This window comes from Liolophura sinensis, chromosome 1 (assembly GCF_032854445.1).
Source record: "Liolophura sinensis isolate JHLJ2023 chromosome 1, CUHK_Ljap_v2, whole genome shotgun sequence".
NCBI lineage: Eukaryota > Metazoa > Mollusca > Polyplacophora > Chitonida > Chitonidae > Liolophura > Liolophura sinensis.
The window spans coordinates 31,201,432-31,228,710 of NC_088295.1; the positions used below are offsets into that span (position 1 = coordinate 31,201,432).

Below are 27,279 nucleotides of genomic sequence, written 5' to 3' on the forward strand. Positions count from 1 at the left end.
GATATATCCATCCCACATCTGTTATCAATTGGCGTTGTGGATAAAACTGGTTTTGAAGAAAAATCAACATTAAGAATTAATTATGCATCTTAATCAGTAACTTTCGTTTTTAGTCACCAGTTCTTATTTTTGTATCTGATTTATTCATTTTCATATTGATTACCCCTGATGTGTAAGATCGAGAGTGTGTTTAAAATATAGTCTGAGGACAATTAAATGTATATATCGAATATAGTCAGGATCAGTCTTTTGTTTTCATTGTGGTGCTTCAACCATACATTGAGAGATACTTTGAAGAAATGGACGCATATTCAGGAAAAATCAACTGGGTTTGGCATGCTGGCTATTAACTGTTAGCTAAAACCCATTTTCCATGTCAGCCGATGTGAAGATAAACAGTTGTAAAATCTTATAAATATTGGTCTTGGGTTCGATATTATGTACAGTCAGTTCAGCTTTCAGTACACTCTTGACCTTGCATATTTATAGCCTTCAGTGTATTCTCCAAAGTTGATACTGGGCCAAAAGAGGTTGTTGTTGGGTCCTTATTGCAGCAGAGGGTAGGTCTTGATTGGGAAGTGTGGTTGAGGGTTTTGGATAAGAAACCTCTGAGGATTAATAGTCCCATATAATGTGGACAATGAGGAATATTCAATGTTGTTCACATTCAATGAAACTTTCAATTATGTCAAGTAACTTTTTACTTCAGGTTATTTTTTGAAGATTATAGAAAATGCTGCTGATTCCCATTTCCCGCATGCTGATTAAACTCTCCTCCCTGCCTACAATGTGATGAATGAAACAGCCATCATGAGATCAAAAATCTGTAGATTTATTTGTTTGGGTCCAACTGTTACTTTTTCAATATTATCAGCCATGTCATGACATTGTGTCTCTTTTGGTAAATGTAGCAGTTTCTTCACAAATTCTATGTGATTACATGTAGCTATATCCTCACTGAAAGGTCCTGCTGATAAACCCAAACATGACTCACCGCCCAATCAGGGTATAGTCTACTAACTACCAGCCAACAGTACTTGCAAGCTTATTCTTGCCAGATAGACAAATATAAATACAGCCTGTATTCAGGGCGAAAGATAGAGTCAAGAGTAGATAACTCTTTTCTTTTTTTAAATTTTCTTTTAAAGCTGTCAAAGCACTTACTGCCCCTTGGTCAGTCTTAGTTTTACTTTAAACCGATGTCTTTTCTTGCATGATTTGGGTAATCTGCATTCCTTCTCATGGCTAGATGCCATGTATTCTGGATTCTGTATTTATAAAGTGAACATAAATATTCTCAAATTGAGTATGCCGTCAAATTCCAAGTAATCAATCAGTTCAAATGTTGTTGCAGTGCAGGGAAACACTAGTAATATTGTCATCTTGGGGCTGTAAGCAATGTAATAATTGTTTACTTAAGGTTAAAGCTATAAAACTTTTTGTCTGTATCATAAAAACACTCATTGCTTGATCGCTTTCACTTCTTTATTCTTAAACAAATATTTGTCATGTAACAATGGTTTGTTTGATGCCAATTGTCATGTTCAAGACTACTGACGTGTACATCTCTATACAGAGCTGCCACACTGCAGGGCCATGCCATAGACACCAGACATGAGACCCTGACACCCAGGATACAGTACACTGATGTAGCAGTTAACCTAAGTTCTTGTGCAGACTGTTACTGGTACAAGTGTTGTTTGACTGCACACCATTTCAAAGTCAAAAGCCTCCACAATGCGCATCACAATGGACCCATAAGCGTCTCACCAATGCAGTCACCATGACTTTATGTCTGACTGCATGGACATGGGCATGATGAAAAGGTCTGTTAGCAGTAACCTGTGGATCATCGTGGGTTCCCCAGGGCTCTGCTCATTTTCATCTCACCATATTGCCAGGCCACCGTAGTATAGATGAAATATTCTTGAGTATAGCGTACATGTAAATCACCAGTAAAATAAATGAATAAAAGTTAAAAAGGGTGTAAAACCCTCGGTTTCCATTTCATGATTCCAGCTGCCAATGTTATATGTAATCTAGCTAATATGGAGCATATTTTACGTCCTAGGTTTGGTTGCAGTTATTTCATCCAGCTGACAAAACAGGACAAAGTGTTGAACATGGCAACCTATTCCTGGCATTGGAAGAGACATTTCTATCACAGAAAGGATCAGGTAATTAATGTGTCATAGTACTGAAATTTTCAACATGTAGACACCTGGTGTTAAAAGCTATGTAGTTTTGTTCTGCATTTCTCAGAGCTTTGTGCAGATTGATATGTTCAAGAATGCCTGAGTTTCATTGTTGGCCAACCAGTCCAGATTTCTTCAGATTACGCAGTTCGCTATCTGCAAGATTTGTTTGCAGGCTTACATCAGGAGCTTTGTAATTTCAGTTAATGCCTGGTTTCCCTTTGGACTCTGGCTGGTTTCCCCCATCCATAAGTCTGTAAACTGCTATTATGAGTTACAACAGAAGAGAACTATACATGTACATGATGTATTATAACTGCAGTTATACAGAAAAATGCAGTTTTATCACACAGTTCATTGGTCTACACTTTATATAGTAGCTGTTTTTTTTATTTTCTATGAAATGGACGAAGGCAGCAAATCTCATTGTCTTAGAATGTTTTTTCAAGCATTAAAACATGTCTAATCTGTCCATACTAGACTTTTTGTTAGGTAAGTCATATTGACTTACCTAACCTAAGTTGTTTTTTTTTTTTGTTTTGTTTTTTTCATTTTTCAAGTCAAATTACTTGTTACCTCACCACTTAGTAACAATATTATAATTATAATATCAGTTATGATTTTTTGGGGGGAGATACAGGTGATGCCACTTCTGTCATCAGAAGAAAACAAGATACAATGCAAGATGGAAATTGTCAACAAATGCATCTTCTCATCAAATTAAAAGCATGGCATCTTCTGGCTGAATGTTATGTGATAATTGGTAATGTTACTGTATTGTATGTTCAGATAATGTTACTGTATTTGTATGTTCAGGTAATGTTACTGTATTTGTATGTTCAGATAATGTTACTGTATTTGTATGTTCAGGTAATGTTACTGTATTTGTATGTTCTGGTAATATTACTGTATTTGTATGTTCAGGTAATGTTACTGTATTGTTTGTTCAGATAATGTTACTGTATTTGTATGTTCAGGTAATGTTACTGTATTTGTATGTTCAGATAATGTTACTGTATTTGTATGTTCAGGTAATGTTACTGTATTTGTATGTTGTGGTAATGTTACTGCATTTGTATGTTCAGATAATGTTACTGTATTTGTATGTTCAGGTAACGTTACTGTATTTATATGTTCTGGTAATGTTACTGTATTTGTATGTTCAGCCTTTGACAACTTTTTATTTTTTACTATTAACTTTTATTTAACTGTTTATTCCACCCATGACTACATTAGCTGTATTGTATTCCTGATGAGTCACGGGGCTTGGCAACTGTCTGAGGCTCATGGAGTAACTTACTTACTGGTTTCTATAATTCTTCAACCTTTTCGCTTGCTTGAAAGGTGTTTATTCAAGCATATTCTAAAGGCATTATTCTGTGCAAACTGCCTGAAGCTGACCAACCCAACTAGTATGGTTTTGCCACCAATATCACATTAAAAAGGTGCATAAATCGCACTGAAAGCTGTGAAATATCTGAGGAATTAGGGAAGGTTGACATATAAGCATCTAAATGCCATCTTACGGGGTGGATGTGGGTAGCTGGGTGAGACATCTAGTAACAGCCTAAACTTGTGTCTGTGCTGAGCCAAGTATTACGATATGTAAGTATAGAAAGATAACCAGTGGGACAAAGGGAAGCTTTTTTGAGTGGAAAATATTCAAATAAACATGTTGTACTGGTGTTCAATAAATTTGAAAGCCACATGAGTTTGTCCCTATTTTTTTTTTTAACTGGTAATGGCTGATTCTATAGTTGGGATATGATTGTGCTATTTATGAAAACTGAATCATTTAGTAAAACTTTTCAGCATTATTTACTAGCTAATATAAATCAAGTTTCCTGATATTGATTTTTCCATGACATTGTGTTGACCAACAGTTTAGTTAAGCCATTCCACTATCATAGAGGTGTTAAATGATAAGTGATATCAGTTGGTGATTGGTTCAGCTACATGTAGATAGGAATTTTGTGCATAACTTAAGTTGTATCCTGTATGTTGATAGTGGAGTGGTTTTTCTAATGGGACTGCACACATACACATCATGTGTGTTTACTATAAATATTGAGTACACGAATATGCACACTACAGCTTATACATGTAATATGTACTTATATGTATGTGTGAAGAATATATGTATCACGAATGATGATAAACATTATAGACCTGATGTTTTTCTTATATTTGTCTGTGACAGAAATGACATGGGCTCACCCTAACACCCAAGACCTGTACCAATGTTTGGTGGCTGGCTTTATCTTCCCTGCACTCACGATGAGATATGACCCATTCGTTTTCGTACATCCTCCTAAGATTATGTTCTGATAACTGTGATAAAGCTGACATAGCTGATATGTACACAAGTATGTGGAGAAATGATCAGAGATATACACCCTGACTACTGAACCCAGGCTGTATATTAAAGCTGTCTTCCTCCCCTTCGTTGTGCACAGCCAAATCTCTGACTACCACTGTAATCAGAGAGGACATGTGACATTTCAGACATGTAACTTCATTGTTCAGTTTTTCATTTTGTTTCAGGGAAGCATTTTCCAAGTACTTCCGTCTCCTAACAGGGGTGTGGTAATGCAGATTTGGAGGGTGAGTTGGTGTCACTGTACATGAGGTAAAGGATTAATAAGCTCTGTATGATATCAGTCTCGTATATCTTTGCAAAATATTATATTCATTTCTGAAGTGGCTGATGACGTGTATGTGGCCATTTGCGCACTTTAATATTCTTTCAAAAATCACTTGTCTTCCAGCAGTATGGGGTGCATATCTGTGGGTCATATGTGGATAAAGTTTGTTTTGTTATCCGGGACACGGTTTCTTTTACTCCTGAAACTGACCATTATCACATAGGCCTAAGTGAAAAATTCTTGGGGCTGTTATGTATTAATTTCAGAATAATATTTAATGGATGCTCCATGTAAAAGTCACATGTGCTGTACTGAGTGCCTTTCCAGGATCTTCTCCTACCAATTTTTTTTTTTTTTTTTTTTTTAATACGTATAGCTAGTTAATGTGCGTAGACACGGAGATCTATGTCTGCTGTAGCTATGTACATGTATAGCAGGACTTGCCAGTTTTATGTGAAGTGTAATCAGATGCTGTAAGTGGGACATCCTGTCGCTGGTCTAAGCCTTCTTCAACAACATTCTGTTTTCATTTCTCCCAACAGCTCCATGGACTTATTCAGTTAGACCCCAGGTCATTGAAGAGCCTGTTGTTTTAGCAAGGGCGCTGATGGGAGAGCAAATTCCTGAAATCAGGACAATAACATCAGGGTTTAGTGTATGTGAACTGCATTTGTCTGGAAAACTTTATGCTGTACTCTGATCAATGAGGCTCTTTCCAAGTTAGGATGGAGAAGCTCCAGGTGATTTTGGTAAGTTTAATGTACTCTACATGTTCATTTTGCTTTGAGTTACGTTAGATATTGTTTTAAGAGTAACTGCTATGTGCATCTATATAGTTTAAAGGCTTTTTGGAAAAGCAAACAAATGTGAATGTGAAATGGACATTGACCCATCAATACGTGTACATGCACTACTTTTAAGAGAGAGATGGAATGGATTTACCCTCCTGTTAGTACATGTCGATATATTAATAGGGGGCGAAAAACCTGTTTGAATTAACAGTATAAATTTAGTGGAAGTGGTCTAAAAAGTGTGTTTGTTAGCTATTCCTGACTACATGTACAAATATAAAATTTCCAATTCAGAATTATGCTTCTGTTTTGTACATGTACATAAAAGCTGTGTTGTCAGCCATTAAAGTGATTATTCTTGTATTATTATCACTTCATGCATTGAATGCAAAATATGTTCTGATAAAAGCACATACTAGTGGTGCAGAGGATTATTTAAAATATTCTGTGATGATAAAATTAATTATATTTGGGTGTGAACACTCAATTCTTTAATTCCTAAACTGATCTCCTGAAAACGCATGCAAAAGAATTATGTTTTAACAGCTGGCTTGCAAGAGAAAAGATCAGGCAAAATTTTCAGGTACTGTTTTTCACCTGAAGTTTAGCTTTTTTCCAGTCACACATTTTACTTGATCCTGTTTTCATTGATTTATCCATCTTAAAGGGCCATTGTGTTTTTTTTAGTGCAGTTGAGTCGGTTACATTTCTATCCTTGTTTCAGCGCCTTACTGAGTCAGTCAAAAAGTCTAAAAACCTTTCTTGAGGAGTTAATACGATGTACCTGTACTGAGTTAGTTTAAGTATCAGCAGGGAGAAGACTGTAATCTACTGGTTGAAGGCACTTGTATTTCAGTCACTAGGACACATGAGGTGCAAGTTCAAACCAGGCCTTGGGCAGGGAATTTGTAGATTCTTTCGCTTTTGCTCCTTGTGGGACCTTGGTGGCAACAAACAGTTCACAACACATATAGCATCATATGCAGTTTATCGTTCAATGAAGACGATGCATCTTCCATCAATAGAATGTGCATATTTGTATGTCACAAGTGAGAAAGTTTGTCAGTAATGTGCCAGAGGTTGGTGGTTTATGCTAGTTTTAATCCTCCACCCATGAAACTTACTATTATTGCAGTAGTGAAAAATTCTTGAGTGTGGCATTGAACAACAGTTAAATTCTTAGCCAATATACATGTAATTGTAGCAGGAGTATTTAATTTCTTTTTTCTCACATGGTTAGACTATCTAATTAACAACATACTCTTAACTTTACTCTTCCAAAAAGCTGGGGAAAAGTGTAATATTCTGCTTTCAGCACTAGTAATATCTGTCCCAAAAATTAGAAGAATTAAGGTTAGTGGTTTACCCCCGACAGTCTGATTTTGACCACCCAAACTAACGCCCATTATATAGGAGCAGAATTTTTGAGGACACCAAACAGCATTAAGAACAAGAAGCTTGGAGGCCTTTGTTGGCTCAACTAGTTAAGGCACTGTCTTGCCCTTGACCAGGGAGGTCACATTTTCAAATCTACGTAAGGCTCGCTGTTATAACTGTAGCTTTAAGTTAGGAGATTTGTGTGGTACCTGGAGAAGGTTGCGGATCTACTCCAGGCACTACGATTTCCTCCAGCACTAAGTCTGACTGCCGAAATATAAATTAAAAATTATTGAACTCAATGTTACACACAAGTCAGATAAATAAAACTTTGGCTGTATTTGTTTCCCTTTGTTCTGAAATATATAATATATAATACTAGTACTATATTTGAGACACAATAGAGGAGGTTTGAGATCAAACTATTTTGTTACTAAAAGTGAAAAAAATGTCCCACTGTATCACAAAAATGTGAGGCAACTTTAGTTGACATTAATTTAGTGATCACCTGCCTTGTCGTATTCCAGAGCCACAAGTGACAACTCTTTCCCACTTCAGCTCCTCAAGTTTCTCCATCGTTGATCAATTTAAAACTCCTTGTGAAAGTATATGCAAATAGCTGCCTAACATTTCTGAGAGATCACATGGTACACTATAGCTCTGACATTGGTTGGACATATTCATAGCTCAACTTCTATATGAACCACCCTGAATCGTTACATTCACTAAACTAGAACTTGATCCTGTCTACTGCGCTGTCCTCAAAGTGTCAAAGCTGTACGTGGTTTCCTGTAATCTAAATAAAACACTGTAATGTTTGACAGAATCCATGGAGGCAAATATAAAAGGTGCATCCACTCGAACAAAATCTGAACATCTCACACTGCCATTTTCAAATCATGTGTCTCCATTGCAACTCTGAACTCTGTTGCACTCCACAAAGTTAAGAGCATTCTTTTTTCACAGTAGTTGCTTATAGTTCCTCCTGTGTATTATGAAAAGAAAAATTAAAACTCCCAAAAAGATTGTCAGTCGTCTTTTTAATAATATAAGCTTTTGAGTTGAAAACGTTCAGCGAGTTAATCTTTTTCCAGATGACGCCAAGTGCAGCTGATTTGCGCTGAGGGAAATTTGGCGTACTGTCAAAGCGCCAGGTACATTTGTGTTATGAAGTTACAGTCTGTATTATTCATGAATAACTAAGTGATATGAAGTCAGAGTCACAGTAGGACTAATGGAAACATGTTTTTGTAGCGTATATCTTTGACATGTTCAGGACAGTACACTTAAAAAAACGTTCCTGGCTACTAAATGGAAAAGCACAGATCTGTATTTCTGAAAGTCGACCAGGGAAGAATGAAACAGATCTCAGATGTGTACATGTTTTTTGTTTTTTTTTTTTCAATCTTTGTGAATAAAAGAATTTAGACTTGAAACTGCCCCATTGTCTTAATTCAGTTTTCAATATATCCCACCAAGAATGATATTTGACATCTAAACCACTTAGGAACACAAATTAAATTATATTTGAATTGCAAACTTTCTATTAAGATTGCACCACACCCAGATCCTTTCCATTCTTTGAACTGGTTCAGAACAACATATCCCAGCAGCATGTTTAACACGTCAGGTCGCTATGATGTCAAATTTCGGAAGTTTAACCTTCATTTTGACCTGGACGTGAAGCAATCCCAGGGAATGTGAATGAGTTTGTTTACAAGCAGAGGATGGGAGATAGAATCTGTGAGCTGTGTGTTAAGAAGTGAACAGTGAGTTTAATAATGTTGGTGTGTTCAAGTAGATCAGAGGCTGTGAATGGGTTGAGTCTTAATTAAGTATAACTTCCTCCTGTAGTTGGCAGAGCTTTCCCCGCACCCTTTACCCGAGCCTCAGCTTCTTCCTGTATGAACCATTCACTGTCAGACAGCCAGCAGATAACGCATTGCGTTGTTTCCTTCAGTCATTCTTCTTGTGTCTTCTCAGTCCGTAATAGTCAGGGCGTGTGCACTCAAAATACATGTAGTTAGTCTGGTCTGAAGAAAAAAAACATAACCCTGATATAGAATCTTAGTTTCAATTTTATTTTGAGGAAAAGGTTAGTTTTATATAGTAGAAATGCAGGGAAAAAAATTCATTTTTAAATTAATTAGAAAATGCTTCATTTTTAGGTAAAAATATATCAGTTTTAATTTGAAAATGCATCATTTGATAATAGAAAGATTTGGGCATGTGAACAATTCCTTATGACCAATCTGATCGGCTCCCTCTCATTTGGATATGAATTTAAGTCAGTAAAGGTGGTTTAATCTCATCACTGTCCTCAGTCCATAAATTCATAAATCACTTGTTATTTATACACATGTAAATATGGAATTAAACATCAATTACATGAGTAAGTAAATGCAAAAAACTGTTTATGTAAGAATAATATGATGTTGGGAAACACTGACCGCATACCAGCTTAACTGAGTAATTATTACGTGTAAAATCCTTTAGTACGGCATAAAACATCAACCAAATAAATAAATAAATTAACTGGAAGTTAAATTATTGTCCCACATTAAAAGATAGGATGTCAAGACTTTGACCCACCAACAGACAAACCAACTTACAGCGTTATTTTGTGCAGCAAAAAATCAGTGATGACATCAGATTTTTTGAAACTACTATTTTTTTGCTTGTCAGGCTGTGTCTGTGGTGTTGGTATCTCACCTGTCCCACATTGGTCAGTGTCTGCCTCCATCAGGAGGCATGCAGTGGGGGAGGACAACCCACGGGTACCCTGTAGCTGATGATGAAGTCGCCACACTTGACCTTAACGAACCCATGAGTAGTCAGAGTGACAGTACAGGTGTGATGACAGACTCGTTAACCACAAGTGTGAATGGTGATACATCTGAGGTGTCCACGCTGATCCCAGAGACATCCCTACCCACAATCCCAGTCCTCGGGGGTCAGTGTGTTAATGTGTCTGACTGTGCTCAGGTTTTGAACAGCACATGTAAGGACCATACCTGTCAATGTAAGGAGGATTTTTACCAACTGAAGGGCACCTGTCTTAAAAGTAAGCTCTGGTATAATTGTCTATACTAGAGTCATTGCTGACTCAAAATTGTGAACTCTTAACGATGCTTAGTTTTTGGTACTGTAAGTTGAAATTTGAACACATTTGTCTTAAGATATCAATAATGAGGTGGATAAAATTTTAATTTCTCAAGCCCGAAAATAAGCTTTAAGGTCGTATTTCAAATTTTGACTTCAGTGAGAAATGGCTTTGTAGAATCGGGCCTCCATTTACTGGTACATACAAAAGTGAATTATTCTTGAGTACAGCGCAAAACACCAATGAAATAAATAAATAACACATGTGTATACTCTTATTACACCAAGTGCTCACCTTAAATCAGATTTTCAGCTTTACATGCACTTATAATGTGCAGTTTAGGATGGCAAATAATGTCTACTAGTGTGCTAAGCCAGACAACCTCGGGACAAGTGGACATGGTGCATAAAGTTCAGATAATCTTCGTCATGAGAAGAGCATGCCATGATAAATTGAATTATGACTGAAATCTTTAGTGTACACCTGTGTTTGTGCGTGTAAGCATATGTTAAAACATATTATTCTTTATTCATGTTATTTCTCATTTTAGATCCAGAGATAGATCTAACACCAATCAAGGAAATGCAAAATGCATGCGAAAAACTTAATGGTACTGTTGAACTATGCATTGGCTGGAAACTAGGCCAAAGCGAAGTTACATTTAGTGATATGAATGTGAGTGTTGATGTGGTGTCTGAACACACCAACTGGACAGCCCAGGTCAGTGAAATGACTAAAGTGGCCAGTGACAACACCTCTGTCCAGTACCGAGGAGTGGTGAGGGGACTCATGCCAGGTACCTCCTATATGCTCAGGCTGACCGCTGTCTCCAATCTGTGGTCAGTGACAACATCAACAACACCAGGTTATTGCACAGGTAAGTAATATTGGTAATGAACAGGTTTGGAGATATGACCTTTAGAACAACAGAGTGGTGCCCCTTGGCGACCTGACACTTGCTTTTAATATTGTAGAGTAGGCTCAGTCTGCCAGTGAATAGCTCCAACGTACCTGATGTCCCACGACCTCTTCTTGCGACATTACTTTTCATCCATCCCGGTGAAAGCAATTGCGTCAAGGAAAGATTGAACATTTGTAACCAATATGTGGTACATCGGGTAAACCTATTTGCAACAATACTGCTTGTGATCGGTCAGCTGTGTGTCCTTGGTTGACAGTTTGGAAAGGTCTTTTATCATAGTGATACATCTATGTGTATGGAGAGAAAGAGAAAAGACATTTCTTTTTTACAACGTGGAGGAATTCCTGATTTTTCATTCAAACTGTTCTGGATAAATGTAATGGATTTAGCTTAGAAGTAGATGTGTATTATGTTTTCATCCCAGTGTCTATCTCACTATGTACTGATTAAATTAATTGCATCAGTTACTTTCTTGGGTGGGTTTGGTTGTCAGATACTGTCAAAATAATATTCAGCCATCAGTTTGATCAAAATATGAACCCTGATTTGTTCAAATATAGTAGCCCTACCATGCCGAGAAATGGCGACATCATTTTGTACTACCATATCGTTCCGTTGTCGTGATCACATAACTATAAAACTGCGCATAGGTGGCATGCATTCTCTGAAAGTCAAAATATGCAGCATTTCCCAAGACAGCTAGACCTATCCCAAACATCCGTAGTTTGCCGAGACAAGGGCGGAACGGTTCGTTCACACTGCGTTGTTTGACCTTTCGACTTATCAAATGTTTGGTTCATGAGAAATGTGTAATAATACAGTTTCTTGGCAGACATTCATCGATAGATGTGGAGATAGGGTTATTGTTGCTTCCAGCCTTGGCATTGAATAAGCTTGGGTACATGAAGGAGTGGTAAATACAATTACATATACATATATACTTTTTAAAAAAAATGGTGCTGGTTGATCCACTTCCAGTGTCAGCGGGGAATCCTCGAGATTCCTCCACTTTCACTGTGTCAAGCCTTGGTGGCAATATTTTGTTGACATATCACTCCTAAGGCTGTTTGAGTGGCCACCGTCCTTCAGTATGACATACACCTTCAGCTGGCTCTACATATAGATCTGTACATTACACATGGGAAACAGTGATAGTTACTTCCCGAAGGCTGGTGGTTTATTCCAGGCACTCCTAAGGCTTCTGAGGTATCCACTGTCCATCAGTATGACATACACCTTCAGCCGCATGGCTCTGCATGTAGAAATTTGTACATTACATGAGGGAAAGAGTGTTGGTTACTTCCCAATGGCTGGTGGTTTATTCCAGGCACTCTAGTTTCCTCAACCCATGAAACAGACCACTGACAAATTGGTTCGCCTTTCAGAAATATGAACAGTATAAAGTGAGAATTGAGACCTACATGCAATTGACATATGCAGTGTTTTACAGCTTTTTTTTTATATATGTATGTTATCCCTCCAAGAAGTGAATAAACTAAAATTTCGCTCAAAAAGGTGCATTTTTAGAGGCAAAAAAAGTGTCGTAAGATTTTACTTTTTGTGGTGAAACTATGTTTTTCAAGAGGACATCATCCTACTTTCCAAACAAACCACAAAACACCTTTGTAAGATCAGTGTGACTCTCAGAATCAAGCAAATTTTGTAAATTAGTGTGTAGTCATGGAGGACATACTAGGTCATTTACCATATGTAACAGTAAATAAAACTGCAGATGGTATAAATGGATGATGTCTGAATTTGTTCTGAATGTAGATCACTGTAGATGCCTTAAGTTTTAGTGAATATTGTTTTAATGCACATATTTGGAAAACTCCACATTGAATATACATGTATGTTCCTGGGATGCAAATAATATGACTGCTGGCTTTGACACAGTTGGGTACAGGTAGCTTGATTAATATAGATTTAGATACTTGAATTGGCTCACCAGATCACATCAGAATTCTGAACATACTATATACATTTAAAATGCTTTTTTCCACCCCATGTATGAACTGTTTGTTTGTGTTCTGCGCACCCAGCTCCAGTGCCCCCTAAGGTAGTAGGTCACACCTCAGAACATACCTCTGTGAACATCAGCCTGACCGGTGGGGCGGAGACCCCCAGGTACTCTGTGCAGGCCTGCCTTGCTTCTCCCCACCTAGGTAAGATTCTCCTTATGTCTGACTGTGTTCTGAACTTGTATGCCAAAGGATTAACAAATTTTAACCTAAAAGTTAAGTTTACTGTAACCTTCAACCTTTTCAACCACTAATGCACCTTTTTCAGTGGAATTTAATGCATACAATCATTATCAAAATGACGCCAAGTTTTTTTGTGTCATTAAAGATGTAAACTTCACAAAACTGTGCAAATTAATTCCCAGTTACCTAATACAGGTTGCAGAGGCGGCTGAAGAGTTAAGGTATATTAATATATGAATCTGAATATAACTTGGGGAATCAGAAACCTTTTAAAATGTGATGTTTGTCAATTGTAGTTTGCTAACATTCACAAAGGCTGATGTTGCAAAAATACTTAATTTTGCAGGAGAAACTGATCCTTGTTCTGATGCTGATACTAGGCCATCTTATGCCACAGTAAAGGACTTAACACAGGGTGGCCATTACAGAGTCACTGTGGCAACAGAGTTTTGTGGCATGACAAGTGAATACAATGAGTTCAGTGCTTGGACAGGTATGGATGGAGTTTTAACTACCATAGCACACAAGAGTTTAACTGAAAGCTGGGGATTTTCTATGTTCACACATGAAGAATTTTTGTGTAACGGTCATTACAATAGCATTAATAACAAGTCTTACATGTACATATCTGCATGGAATGTTTTAAATTGTTTGGCACAGGACAAAATAAACAACCTTAGGTATCTAACCAGGTTTGTTTGATTTAACACAAAGCTTTTAATTTTTGCTAAATGTTGTTCACAGTCTTCCTCTCCTATGGAGTCTTATGAAGACTATAGAAGCTTTTGTTCTCAAAATTGTTCACCAGTTTTTGGTGATATATACACATTCATGACTGTGTACACAAAATTTTTTGTCCATCTATCTGAAAGCAAGTTTATTAGAGCTCATGTGGGTTAGATACACTTGCATTTGGCGAGTACATCTATCATCAGTATCTGACATGATCATTTCTGTCAGGAACTATGTGTACCCTATTTCTTCTCATTTTTGGGACACCTGGTCTGCTCATTTTAGCCAATATATATGTAATTATACCAGGAATATTGAGTTATTTTTTTTCTCACATGGTCAGACCATCTAATGAACAACATACTCATATTTTTACTTTTTCAAAAGGTTGGTAAAGAAATGTAATATTCTACTTTCAACGCTATTAACATCTCATTTTAAATCTCAAAAATTAGGGTATCCTTTTGACCATCAGTCTGTCCTGTATTTGTTCCTTAAGATGCAAAACTTAACTGAGAGTTGACCCTGAAATATGTTAATTAAAATTTTACAGCTAGAGATTACTGATGTTGAACCAGGTGTGTATTGTTAGGTGACGAATCTGAACTCAGACTTACCTAGTCTACAAACACTGGGTAATTTTAATATCTGTATGTGCCTTTATAAACTGATCTAAATTCTGGTGTAATCAGTCCCTGAGATCTCTGAGATGTTGGTGGACTGCCACACCGGAGACTGTGAGACGAGTGGTGAAATATCATGGTGGCTGGCTGACGAGTCGTACGCCGACGAATTCAGGGTGACAGGGAGCAACGGACTGAATTGCACTGTACCTTGGGTCTTCGAGCAATTCACATACAGCACCAATGCAGATAAACTGTCCCCTGGTCTCACCTACCACTTTACAGTGGAAGCCATTGTGAAAACTGGACAAGGTGTACTGAAAAACTTGTTTGAGGATGATTATACCACATGTAAGTAATACAATGCAGTTGTGCATCGCTTAAATTTTCTTGTTTTTTTTTTCAGTTCATCACTGTGTTCATTTTCCTTTTAATGAAAACAAATAATTTTTAAACCCTTCTGTTCCAAAAGTCATGGAAAATGAGAACATTGATTAACATATAAAGAAGCCCAAAAAGATTTTTTGTGGAAACAGAATTTCTGTAATTCTTCAGCCATGTATGCAAGGTGTTTATTAAAGCATATTCTTAAGGTGTTATTCTGTGTTGACTGATAAAATTATGCTTTTGCGAAACATCAACACTCACCTATCCAACCAATGTAGTTTTGTTTCCATAATGAAATTAAAAATGTGCATAAATTACACAAATAAGTGAAAAGGTCATGAAAGTAGGGGACATGTATTAGTGATAGTGAAATACTTTTATCTGTAGAGTAGTTAGCAAGACTTGTATTTATGAAATAATTGTGATAATAAGTAAGTTTTTTTTTTCACATTTTTTCTTTTTTCAGTGCCACCGCCTGCAGTTATCAAGAGCCACCGGATTGTTGATGAGAAAAGTGTGATACTGGAACTTTCTACCAGGATTCCTTTGAATATAACTGGTCCTTACATGTACAAATTGTTGTACTGCCTAGGTGAGTATTGTTAGGTGACTAATTTAAACTCAGATCTATCCAGTGTTTACCTGTACAAACTGATGTACTGCCCAGGTGTGTACTGTTAGGTGTCTAATCTGAACTCATATCTACCCAGTGTTTAGCTGTAATGAACTCTAATGTGAAATCAGATCTACCCAGTGTGTACCTCCACTAACTGTCGCACAGCCCAGGTGAGTATTATTAGGTGTCTAATCTGAACTCATATCTACCCAGTGTTTAGCTGTAATGAACTCTAATGTGAAATCAGATCTACCCAGTGTGTACCTCCACTAACTGTCGCACAGCCCAGGTGAGTATTATTAGGTGTCTAATCTGAACTCAGATCTACCCAGTGTTTAATTCCACTAACTGACGTACAGCCCAGGTGTGTATTGTCAGGTGACTAATTTAAACTCAGATCTATCCAGTGTTTACCTGTACAAACTGATGTACTGCCCAGGTGTGTACTATTAGGTGTCTAATCTGAACTCGTATCTACTGAGTGCTTATGTGTAATGAACTCTAATCTGAAATCAGATCTACCCAGTGTTTACCTCCACTAACTGTTGCACAGACCAGGTGAGTATTATTAGGTGTCTAATCTGAACTCAGATCTACCGAGTGTTTAATTCCACTAACTGATGTATTGTTAGGTGACTAATTTGAACTCAGATTTACCCAGTCTACAAACACTGGGTATTTTTAATATTTGTATGTACTGATCTGTACTTTCCAGACCTGCCTACTTGTACGATTTTGGTGTGTTTTGTACGCCAAACATGTACAAAATATGACCATACCTTAAAGAGATATGAAATATGCTTATTTCCCTTACACGGAAGAAAATAAAAACCAAAGTCCGATTAAATGCAGTGATGTGCACGAAGAAAGCAGATGTAAAAGCACTAAGCCACTTACAGTGAGAAATTCTTGAACAAGCATTCCTTGATTCCCCTAGAATTGCAGCGTCACAATGCCGCGTCACAATTGGGAAATCCACATCATCACATGATGAGTATAGGTCCCCAGTCTAGAATGGCTGTAAAACTCCTTGAATATTTTATGGTATCCATATATGTGACATTTGTTCATATGTGAAATTTTTTTTGCAGTTCAATAAGCAAACCGTCAAAAAAGCCTGATCACAGAAAATATACACAACTCATCAAAGCTTATACACCAGCTAAATATGCTATATCATTAATAACCTCATTGAAGTAGAACATGAAGAATTTTCCTCTTAACTAAGACACCAAACATGTTTTTTGTTGCCCAGTTGGGTACCTTAACCCCTTTTTTGGAAATTCCTGACATCTCTATTGTAGTGACACAAGTTACCGTAATTAAAACGTTTTTGCGTTGGTGTTTTTATTTGAAGTGATTTTTAAGAAGGATTAAAAATATATCTGCAACATTGTTGTCGCAGTTTTGTATACATATAAAATTTGATTTGTACACCTAAATATGAGTGTTTGTAGACATTACATTCATTAGGGGTAGGCATGTCTGACTTTCTAAAATATGACAAGTAATTTACTACCCATGGCCACAGCCAGTTCTCAAAGGATCATCATCGTGACATTGTACATATGTATCACCTTTTCCATCTTACGTATTGATTTCTTTGTAAATCATTTGTGTTGTTGATTTCTTGTTTTCTTTTTTGAAGTTGTGGATCACCCAACAGAGTGCAGTAAAGACCAAACAAAGAAGGTGAACACACCAGGGCCAACCTACCACACACTGGAACAATTTCATCCATTTGGAAAATACAACATTTCTGTGACTTCTGCTGTGTTTGGTGAAGTTGTAGAGGAAGTCATTAACCCAAAGTCTGCATGGATTTTCATATCACTAGGTATGGACATGGTACATTTACTATGCAGTATCTAGCTATAAAGGAAGTAATCTCTGTGTGCGAGTATGTCAGTCATTAAATTTTATCCACGACCATGCAGTGTTATATGTAGTTTCATAAAATTTCATAAAACTTCATCAGTCAATTTTTCTCCAACTTCACTCGTAAATCACACTGTCAGATGGCATTATAACTTGGGCAAGAAAGTTGATTTTCAAACTTTTGTGAAATTGTCTCCCAAATGTAAGCTCTATTGACATTCATTATTTAAATGATTTTTCCAGAGCCTAATCTATGGGTGGCTGTGATACAATGGAAAACAATCAGGGCTGACCAGATTGAGTGCTATGGACTCCAGCCAATGACACAAGCCTGTGTACAGTGGTCTCTATCTTTCAACATCTCTGCTCCTATAAACATCACAGTTTACAGCAAATCTGCCATAACAGGAAGTGACCAGTCTGCGGAGCTACCTGGTGGACAAAATGAGAAGGGAGAGAACTTGTACAGAATTGAAGGGCTTAGTCCTGGCTTAGCATATAACTTCACAGTTGTGATAATGTCAGGCTTGTGGAGAAATGAGAAAACTACACAGATTTATTACACATGTAAGTGCTTGTATACAGTAAGTCTCAGTAGGTCAATGCTCTGAACCTTGATGTGTTGGAAAGAAAGCACTATCCAGATAAAAAGTTAAGAATCATTTTCCTCCATGAATAGAGAATGGAGCGACATTATGTTTTGCAAAAATTTCACTACCCTTTTTCCTCAACCATTCAGCATATCAAAGAGCAAAGTTCATTGCAGTTTATGCACATTTTTAATTTGATTTTTGGAAACAAAAGTTCCAACAGACAAAAGCCAGTTTCAGGGCATCACAAAAAGTTTAATTTTACCAGTCAACACGGAATAATGCCTTCAGAATATGCTTGAATAAACACTTTGCAAACATGGGAAAAAGGTTAAAGAATTAAATTAATTTCAATTTAACTACATGTTAACTTAATGTAACCTGAAAAAAAAAACCTGCGGAGAAAGTGGTAATGGCCAGATTGTCCACCTTACATTATATAGCACCAACTTCCGAGGTTACTTGGGTCAACATATGTTATGTAGCATATAGTTTGACAGTGTGGATCGTGTTTTTTGCATAAGGGTGTTTTCAAACATGTCCGGTACCTGTTTTCCTTTATTTATTTATTTGATTGGTGAAGTGAAATATTCTTGAGTAAGGCATACAACACCAATCAAAGAAATAAATAAAAGAAATATTTGATTGGCATTCTATGCCATACTCCAGAATATTTCACTTACTTGATGGCATCTGGTCTTATGATGGCAGGAAACCAGGCAGAGCATTGGGGAAACCCACAACCATCCACAGGTTGATAGTGGATCTTCCCATGTATGACTGGAGAGGAAGCCAGAGTGACTCACTAGACTCATTCAGCCACGGCAGCCCCATCTGCTATTTTCAGGCTTGGATTTCACTGTGTTATGTCTTCTGCATCTGCAGATTTGTGTAATAGATACAATCTTCTCACAGCAGCCTTGTCTCCCCACAGATCCCTCATCCCCTGACATAATGAACCAGACCTCAGCAGATACGACCTCAGTGACTCTCAGCCTTAACAAAACCTCACACAAAGATGCTGAGGAGGAGTACGAAGCTAGACTCTGTGACACCTCTGTCAAAGGTAAGTTGTGTTTGTGATGTCCATACAGACAAATTTCTGTCTGTCTCAGTATTTCTAAGTTGAGTGGCTAACTCCAGTAACAGCAAAAATTAAAATTTCTGCATTCAAGTGGACAGTCCTTACTGGAAGTTACTTCGCAATGTAGGAGATATTGATTTGACTTGAATGAGGTTTTATACCATGTAGATATAGCAATCACTGAAATTTATTGAACATGTAAATGTACAGGATTGGGAGTACAGTTTTCACAAGGAACATGTTATGATGTCATTGTCATCTTGATTTTGATTGGCATTATTAACATTAAGAGTGTTTTGTCTCCAGGTAGCACAAGTTAGTTGCTTCTATATATGAGATTTGTAACTTCCTGTTTTTTTACAGATTGTAAAGACAGTTGGACAGAAGATAACTTAAAGCTAAAAGTGCAGAACATGATGTTGACAATAACCGGCTTGAATCCCTCTACGAAGTACAACATATCTCTTAGAGCGGTGATAGTGAGGGGAGATAACTCCAAACTTGTTAGTCAGCGAATCACCTCAAAAATAATATACACAGGTAATAGACAAGACTAGTGCCATTTCTTAGTAAAACCTGTGTTGAGGTTACAACTGAAATATACCCAGCTCCATTTTGTTCATCGCCATAATAAAGGGAAAGACAAGATTGCCATAAGGTGTCTTGTTAAACAGCCATTTAGTAGCTTGTTATATGTAGGTGTAGCTATAAGCTGTCTGTTTTTGATTTCCCCTAGTTTTGCATACTCACTGTCATGTAGCAGTTTTGGTGACTCATTTGCAACTGTGTTTAATGTAATAAGACAGGTGTTTTGATGCCAACTGCAGGGTTCAAATTAGGATATGTCTGATGGTGTACTATGATTCTTTAGTCTTATGAATTGTACAGGTCAAATAAAAACAGGACATGTTAACTTTATACCAGCTAGAAAATAATTCAGTTCCTAATGGCCTACACTGTTTATGGTACTATTAACCTTTCATGTTTTTTATCGCTTGCTATTGCAAAACTGTGGTCGACTTTTCAGTTGCCAGTAATAATCAGCTGTTTTGAACCTTGGATGTGTGCTATAATTTGGGAAAGAAGTATATGACACATGGCCTAAAATTCTGTCAATGACTAAGCCACTTATTTTACACGATTCTGAAGAGTTTTGTTGACTCTAGAAAGATATTTTGAGGCATATTTCAAAAGATCAACAAGAAAATGTTCCAGCACCAAAAGTAACCTTTATTTACCTCTAAAAATGTGATTTTTGAGAGCAAATACAATAATATTGATAAAAATGCATGAAACAGTGTCTGCTAGCACAATCCCTTTAGTGCCCATTAATCTACCATGTCCAGCATTTCTAATTTACAGGTAAATCTCCTAAAATTACAATGATGGAACTAAGAATATTGGAAATCCAACAATCTCCTCAGCCTACACTGATAGATTTGAGATTATTGGAAATCCAACATTCTCCTCAGCTTACACTGATAGATTTGAGATGATTGGAAATCCAACATTCTCCTCAGCCTACAGTGATAGATTTGAGATTATTGGAAATCCAACATTCTCCTCGGCTTACACTGATAGATCTGAGATTATTGGAAATCCAACATTCTCTTCAGCTTACACTGATAGATTTGAGATTATTGGAAATCCACCATTCTCCTCAGCCTACACTGATAGATCTGAGATTATTGGAAATCCACCATTCTCCTCAGCTTACACTGATAGATTTGAGATTATTGGAAATCCAACATTCTCCTCAGCTTACACTGATAGATTTGAGATGATTGGAAATCCAACATTCTCCTCAGCTTCCACTGATGGATTTGAGATGATTGGAAATCCAACATTCTCTTCAGCTTCCACTGATAGATTTGAGATCATTGGAAATCCAACATTCTCTTCAGCTTGCACTGATTGATTTGAGATGATTGAAAATCCAACATTCTCCTCAGCCTACACTGATAGATTTGAGATTATTGGAAATCCAACATTCTCCTCAGCTTGCACCAATAGATTTGAGATGATTGGAAATCCACCATTCTCTTCAGCTTGCACTGATAGATTTGAGATGATTGGAAATCCACCATTCTCTTCAGCCTACACTGATAGATTTGAGATTATTGGAAATCCACCATTCTCCTCAGCTTACACTGATAGATTTGAGATTATTGGAAATCGACCAATCTCCTCAGCTTACACTGATAGATTTGAGATTATTGGAAATCCAACATTCTCCTCAGCTTACACTGATAGATTTGAGATGATTGGAAATCCACCATTCTCCTCAGCCTACACTGATAGATTTGAGATGATTGGAAATCCAACATTCTCCTCAGCTTACACTGATAGATTTGAGATGATTGGAAATCCACCATTCTCCTCAGCCTACACTGATAGATTTGAGATGATTGGAAATCCACCATTCTCCTCAGCTTACACTGATAGATTTGAGATTATTGGAAATCCAACATTCTCCTCAGCTTACACTGATAGATTTGAGATGATTGGAAATCCAACATTCTCTTCAGCTTACACTGATAGATTTGACATTATTGGAATTCCACCATTCTCCTCAGCTTACACTGATAGATTTGAGATGATTGGAAATCCCACATTCTCCTCAGCTTACACTGATAGATTTGCGATTATTGGAAATCCAACGTTCTCCTTTAATAAGCCATAATGTTGCTGAACATAGAATATGTAAATTCTTCTGAACTTACATGAATTGGGTAAAGAATGTAAAGAACCTATGTTGGTGTGATAGGAAATATATGAAATGTAGCATTCTCTCAAATTTATATTGGTATAGCATATTATACCATATTATAGAAAAGTGCATGTCTGATTGAAATACACCCACCAAATGAATGTATGATCTCATCCTTCTAGCGCCCCTGGAGCCATCCTCCCCGAGTTTCCAGCAAGAGTCAGACAATCTGAGGGTCACATGGAAGAACAGTCATGCCCCAAGGTACAGACTAACCTGGGGGAAATCTGAAGAGACTGTTGTGAATTCGAAGAAGTGTACCTCAACATGTCAGACTGTGCTAAACAAGCTTCAGCGAGGAATGGTGTACAACTTCACATTGTTTGCATTCAATGGTGTGGCAAGATCAACTGGAAACAGTGTTTCTTACCCTATGGGTAAGTTGTATAGTCTACAGAGGACTTTTACCCTACATGTACTTGCATGAGTATTAAGTCTGCATTATCTGCAGGGGACTTCTAGTCTGTGAGCAAGTCTTTTACTCTGTAAGTGCATTGCTGCTCATAAGGGACTTTTACCGCATGAATATAAAGTCACTTTCGCATTTCGGCCGGCTTTTTTTTAAGACAAAAATGTCGCGAGATCTCGCATTGCATGGGAGCTTTTTGCTAATTTTCACTCTACAGCCTATGTTTTAACCTAGCGGCAGCATGCTTACTACGTGTACATGTACTAAAATGCCAAGTAAAAGTGCCAGGTGTTACGTTTAAATGTTGCCACTTTATTGGCTGTGAGAAACAGCAGCAACCTCAAACTTCAAAGGCCCCTGTCTGCGACTGGGTGCTAATTTCAGCGCAGCTACTCTGTTGTGGTGAGTGTGGTGAGGCGCACCCTGAAATGCAGATGTTGCTCATCAGTCTACATTGTCTACATTGTCAAATGTTTATGACATCTTTTCAACAGAATTGTCTTGATCAACATCAAATCTGCCTGATTCAGCATTACAAAGGGAATATTATTATGTCACATTAGACAAATTTACACTCACTGACCAGAATTTTGTTTTGGGGGACATAACATAGCATTAGTCATCAGAAATCCTTTAGAACTTTGGTTTTTGGTCTGTTCCATAGTATTTCCTATCTATGATTCTGAAGATTTTCTCTGAGCCTGGGTTTCTCTTGACACTGAAGTATACATAGTTCCTTAAGTGTATAGTGGATTTTATGTCTTACTTTGTCTAATTGTGACACCATGCACTCTTAATAATAAATTTTTTTATGTCCATTAGTGCTTTGTTTTCTATACCACAAGTACTGCTTCACAGGTAATTTCTTTAATGGTACTGCATCATTGAGGATATTGGTGTTTAATTATTTTCATTACCATTTTGGTATGCATAATTTGTGATTGGCTGTTTGTTGTTTTTAATTCGCAGTAAAGTTGTATAGTATAGTGTGTTTTTGAATATTAATAGTTTGTTGTGATGAAAAAATATGTTTTAGCCCCAGCTAATCCTCACCAAGGAAAGACTGCGAGAGTGACAGAGAGGAGCATCAAACTGGAGTGGTCATTTTCAGGGACAGGGGCCGAGGAATTCCTGGTACAAGTGTGTGACATCCGTAACCCAGGGGACACAGTGAACATTACCTTACCCATGCAGCCATCCTCATTAAGCACCTACACCTACAACAAGACAGATCTGATGGCAGGACACACCTACAATGTGTCTGTGCGATCAGTCATCAGGTTTGGAGACAACTCAGTTGTCTCCCCTGATCCCCCACTCTTCATCACCAACAGCACTCGTAAGTTTTTCATACATGCAGGTATGAGAAGAGGAGAGTTCAAAATTGAATTGACCACATGCATTTGTGTTTAATTCTTCTTGATTGACCAGATGTGGTTACATATACAAGATAGTGTGATCATTCCCAGAGATCTGTTGAAGTGCTACTCCACTTCAAAAAAGAGCCAAAAAATATAGGTCTCAAAAACAGGATTGAATGATAAGGATTAAGATTCCATGGTATTAAAACAGCTGTTGTTAGTTTTGAAGGATAATATGAATGCGAAAGTTGTCTGTCGTTTTGCCTGTTGTGACATCATCGCTGATAATGTAGCCACAGTTGACATACTTTCAAACGCGCATGATGTCATTCTAGCATAACTGCCTTACTTGATGTCATATCTGCATTATTCATAGTCACATAAAGAATGGTATCACATTACCTGAGGGAAATTTTACTTAAGCTGCCAAGAGACTTTGTTTTGAGGGATCTTAACTTATAGGTGTTTAATAGTGATATTAATCATAAATGTTATCGAACTTTGGTGTTAGTTCTGTTCCATGCGGTATCCTTCATATCATTTTAATATTTTCAACTGGCTTCTCTTTGGATTGAAGAAGCACTTTAGCAATGGTTTATGTTTTGGCTTGAGATGTTATCTTGGTTTGTTGGCATCTGTCATACGTTTTTAATTTAGAGATTTTGTGAAAGTTAACAAGTTAGGAATTAAGTTCTGTGAAAATTGTATTTCAGGACCTCTAGCCCCATCTAATTTCACCCCTATCAAGGTAGCTCCCACAGCTTTGTCGTTCGTCTTCACCAATAATAGCCTGGCTGACCAGTACCTTGTGAGGGTAGAGCCCCAGGGTGAAAGGGTTAAATGTAGATTGACATCAGCCCAGGGAGATGAGGTGAGAGGGAAAATCACAGGCCTGTCCCCTGGCACAGACTACACCTTGACACTGACCGCTGAGTCAGGAGTGTGGAGCAGTCAGCCTTACACAGTGACCATCTCAACTAATGAAACAGGTAAGCAGTCAGTTCTCTTTGAACAGTAATACAGAACTGACGTCACTTTATATATTAACATAAGTTGATCCCTGAGATAAAATAATGTTAAGATACAGGGTGTATTAATATTGTTATTTGATTGTATTAGTTTACCAGTGCTATACACCATACTCAAGAATGTTTCACCTGTAAAATGGTGACCAGGTTCATGGGTGGAGGAAACAAAAAACAGTGCCTTAACTGCAGAAGCACATGAAAGACAAAAACTGAACCAGTGGAAGCTGGATTAAAATACACAATCCCCTCACCCACAAGCTACATAGCCCTCTTTGGGATAACTCTGTAGTCAACTCAGAAAAAACATAATTTTTCTTGTGTAGTACAAAGCTTTTCTTCTTGACCAGCGTTCAGAAAGCTTTAATTGCCAGTATGTGAAGATTTTTAAATTGGTGAAGATGATAAAAAAGAGGGAGTGTCAGTGAAAGAAATAAATACATTGTTTTCCTATCTTTTTCTGATGCACAGTCCCAGGGCCTCCCAGTAACCTAAGTCTGGCCTTTGTTAACTCCACCGTGCTACAAGTGCAGTGGTTGCATCCTCTGTCCCCCAATGGACACCTGAAGAAGTACCATGTGAAGGTGTGGGAACAGAGGTGGTATACCCAGGCCTGGTCATTACATCAGGACGTGATGACAAATCTCACACAGTTCACCAGTGACACTCTTGTACCAGGTAAACTAGAAGTTTTGAAAACTTTTTTTCTATATATTTGTAGAAAGTTCATCTGGTAAGAACAAACAAGTTGGTAATCCTCACACGGGCAGTATTTTAAGTGCAAGTTTTGACAAACAGACAAATAACATTGTTATTGTTGTCCAGCCCAGAAGATTGCTATATGTGATTAAGACACCAGTTTGACTCATCCTAGTGCCTGACCAATAAGCCCCACCCACTGTTTTTAGCCGCAACAGGATCTGGCGAACTTGGTCAAATGTTTGACATCTACTTTACCATGGGGGCCATTCATTTTACGATTGTCAACATTTTGTGAGACCGGAAAGGTGGTTTTTAGTGTCCTGTTGATGCCATGGAATTTTTATTGCAATATATCAGAAAAGAAGTGATATAATTCACTAACAGTGGATGAATAATGTATCCAAGATATTTTTGTATGAAGGATGTTGTACTCTAATGCTTTCACAAAGTTAATTTTGTTTGTGTACATGTAAGTTAATGTTGCACTTATCAATGCTAAGGTGTAGTATCTGCAAGAAAAACTGAACATGTAATAACCAGCTATTTGTACATCATGCATGTAGGAAATTTGGAAAAACTAATTAAAATGTGTCTGGGAACATTGGGATTGTCATTGAAATGCCCAGTTTTTATTTACTATTCTGATGTGACTGTAGTGCTAAGAATGTTTCTGTGTTTATGAATTCTGGTTGTGTTTTTATGATTCCACCAAAAATGATAGACACGAAACATGTGCAATGTGGACATTCTGACCCCTAAACCAGAGGGAAGGTCAAGAAATCATTGTAGTGAATTGCTGATAAACTCTAAATAATGTTAACAATGTGCGGCAAATCTTTAAGCGTAAGATCATTTTTTGTTTTATTTTTTCTTATTCCAGGTCAGTGTTACTCTGTCTCTGTATCAGCAGAGAATGGAGCAGGGGTTGGGAAATCTACAGACAATACAACACTGGCAACTCCTGAGACAGGTTGGTTCTGTTCTCTTTTGTAAAGCTTTAGGTGACACGGGGATGCACATCCTGCGCTCCCTTGTTCAACTCTGGCCTTAAATCACTTTTTTTGTGTTTTTTTTTTCAGGCACCCTGAGAAAGGCTCTGGTTTATTCTGCACAGTTTAGTTTTTCTCCATCTATAAACCACATTGGCATATGTATAAGTATATTTTCAAATAAATGTCCAATTACTCTTACCTTTAATCCTGTGAGTGGCTAAGTGTTTGTTGTACAGGTAGATGTACTTGAAGAGTTAGTCTATTCATTTCCAAGGGATCACATTTTAATTGCTATGACACAAGCAATACTGTAGGCACAAGTTCAATCAGTATCTTTGACAGAGAATTTGTGAGCAGTAGTAGTAGCCTGCAGTCACTCTGTGGGAACCTTGGCGAACAACTCTCAGAAGACCTCTGGTCTCCCACCAGCTTGTTGTGCATATCTGTATGTTATACATGGGATAGTTTGTCAGCAGCTCGCACCAGGTTGATGGTTTCATCACCCGGGAACTCCAGCCACCTTCAATAAAACTGACTGCTAACTAGTGTATGGATGTAAACTTCTCTTCCTAATGTATTGGTCTAAAATCAATAACTGATAAATTCTTTTGCTTAAAGTCATTTTAGTGCAGTCACATGAGATAAAGTAATAACAGTTTATACATATAACATGTGTGATACTTGCAGTTAAGATGATCTTAATGCCAAACAGGGGCCTCCGTGGCTCAGTTGGTTAGCGCGCTAGCGCAGCGTAATGGCCCAGGGGTCTCTCACCAATGCGGTCGCTGTGAGTTCAAGTCCAGCTCATGCTGGCTTCCTCTCCAGCCGTACGTGGGAAGGTCTGTCAGCAACCTGCGGATGGTCGTGGGTTTC

At 37.5% G+C, this 27,279-nt stretch overlaps 1 protein-coding gene across 1 annotated transcript in view; it reads left to right on the forward strand.

The window, feature by feature from the left end:
* Nucleotides 1-2,025: 2,025 nt before the first annotated feature.
* The window catches only part of LOC135468461 (phosphatidylinositol phosphatase PTPRQ-like), a 50,370-nt gene continuing 25,116 nt past the window's right edge, over nucleotides 2,026-27,279 (forward strand). Inside the window, exons 1-18 of the mRNA XM_064746739.1 lie at nucleotides 2,026-2,177; nucleotides 4,740-4,799; nucleotides 5,383-5,589; nucleotides 9,694-10,072; nucleotides 10,662-10,988; nucleotides 13,076-13,198; nucleotides 13,584-13,730; nucleotides 14,662-14,943; nucleotides 15,446-15,571; nucleotides 17,244-17,432; nucleotides 17,717-18,040; nucleotides 18,998-19,129; nucleotides 19,511-19,687; nucleotides 22,040-22,294; nucleotides 23,363-23,665; nucleotides 24,401-24,676; nucleotides 25,184-25,390; nucleotides 26,295-26,384. Of these exons, the coding sequence (XP_064602809.1) occupies nucleotides 5,566-5,589; nucleotides 9,694-10,072; nucleotides 10,662-10,988; nucleotides 13,076-13,198; nucleotides 13,584-13,730; nucleotides 14,662-14,943; nucleotides 15,446-15,571; nucleotides 17,244-17,432; nucleotides 17,717-18,040; nucleotides 18,998-19,129; nucleotides 19,511-19,687; nucleotides 22,040-22,294; nucleotides 23,363-23,665; nucleotides 24,401-24,676; nucleotides 25,184-25,390; nucleotides 26,295-26,384 (3,361 nt within the window). The 5' untranslated portion in view covers nucleotides 2,026-2,177; nucleotides 4,740-4,799; nucleotides 5,383-5,565. The remainder of the gene's footprint in view (nucleotides 2,178-4,739; nucleotides 4,800-5,382; nucleotides 5,590-9,693; nucleotides 10,073-10,661; nucleotides 10,989-13,075; nucleotides 13,199-13,583; nucleotides 13,731-14,661; nucleotides 14,944-15,445; nucleotides 15,572-17,243; nucleotides 17,433-17,716; nucleotides 18,041-18,997; nucleotides 19,130-19,510; nucleotides 19,688-22,039; nucleotides 22,295-23,362; nucleotides 23,666-24,400; nucleotides 24,677-25,183; nucleotides 25,391-26,294; nucleotides 26,385-27,279) is intronic.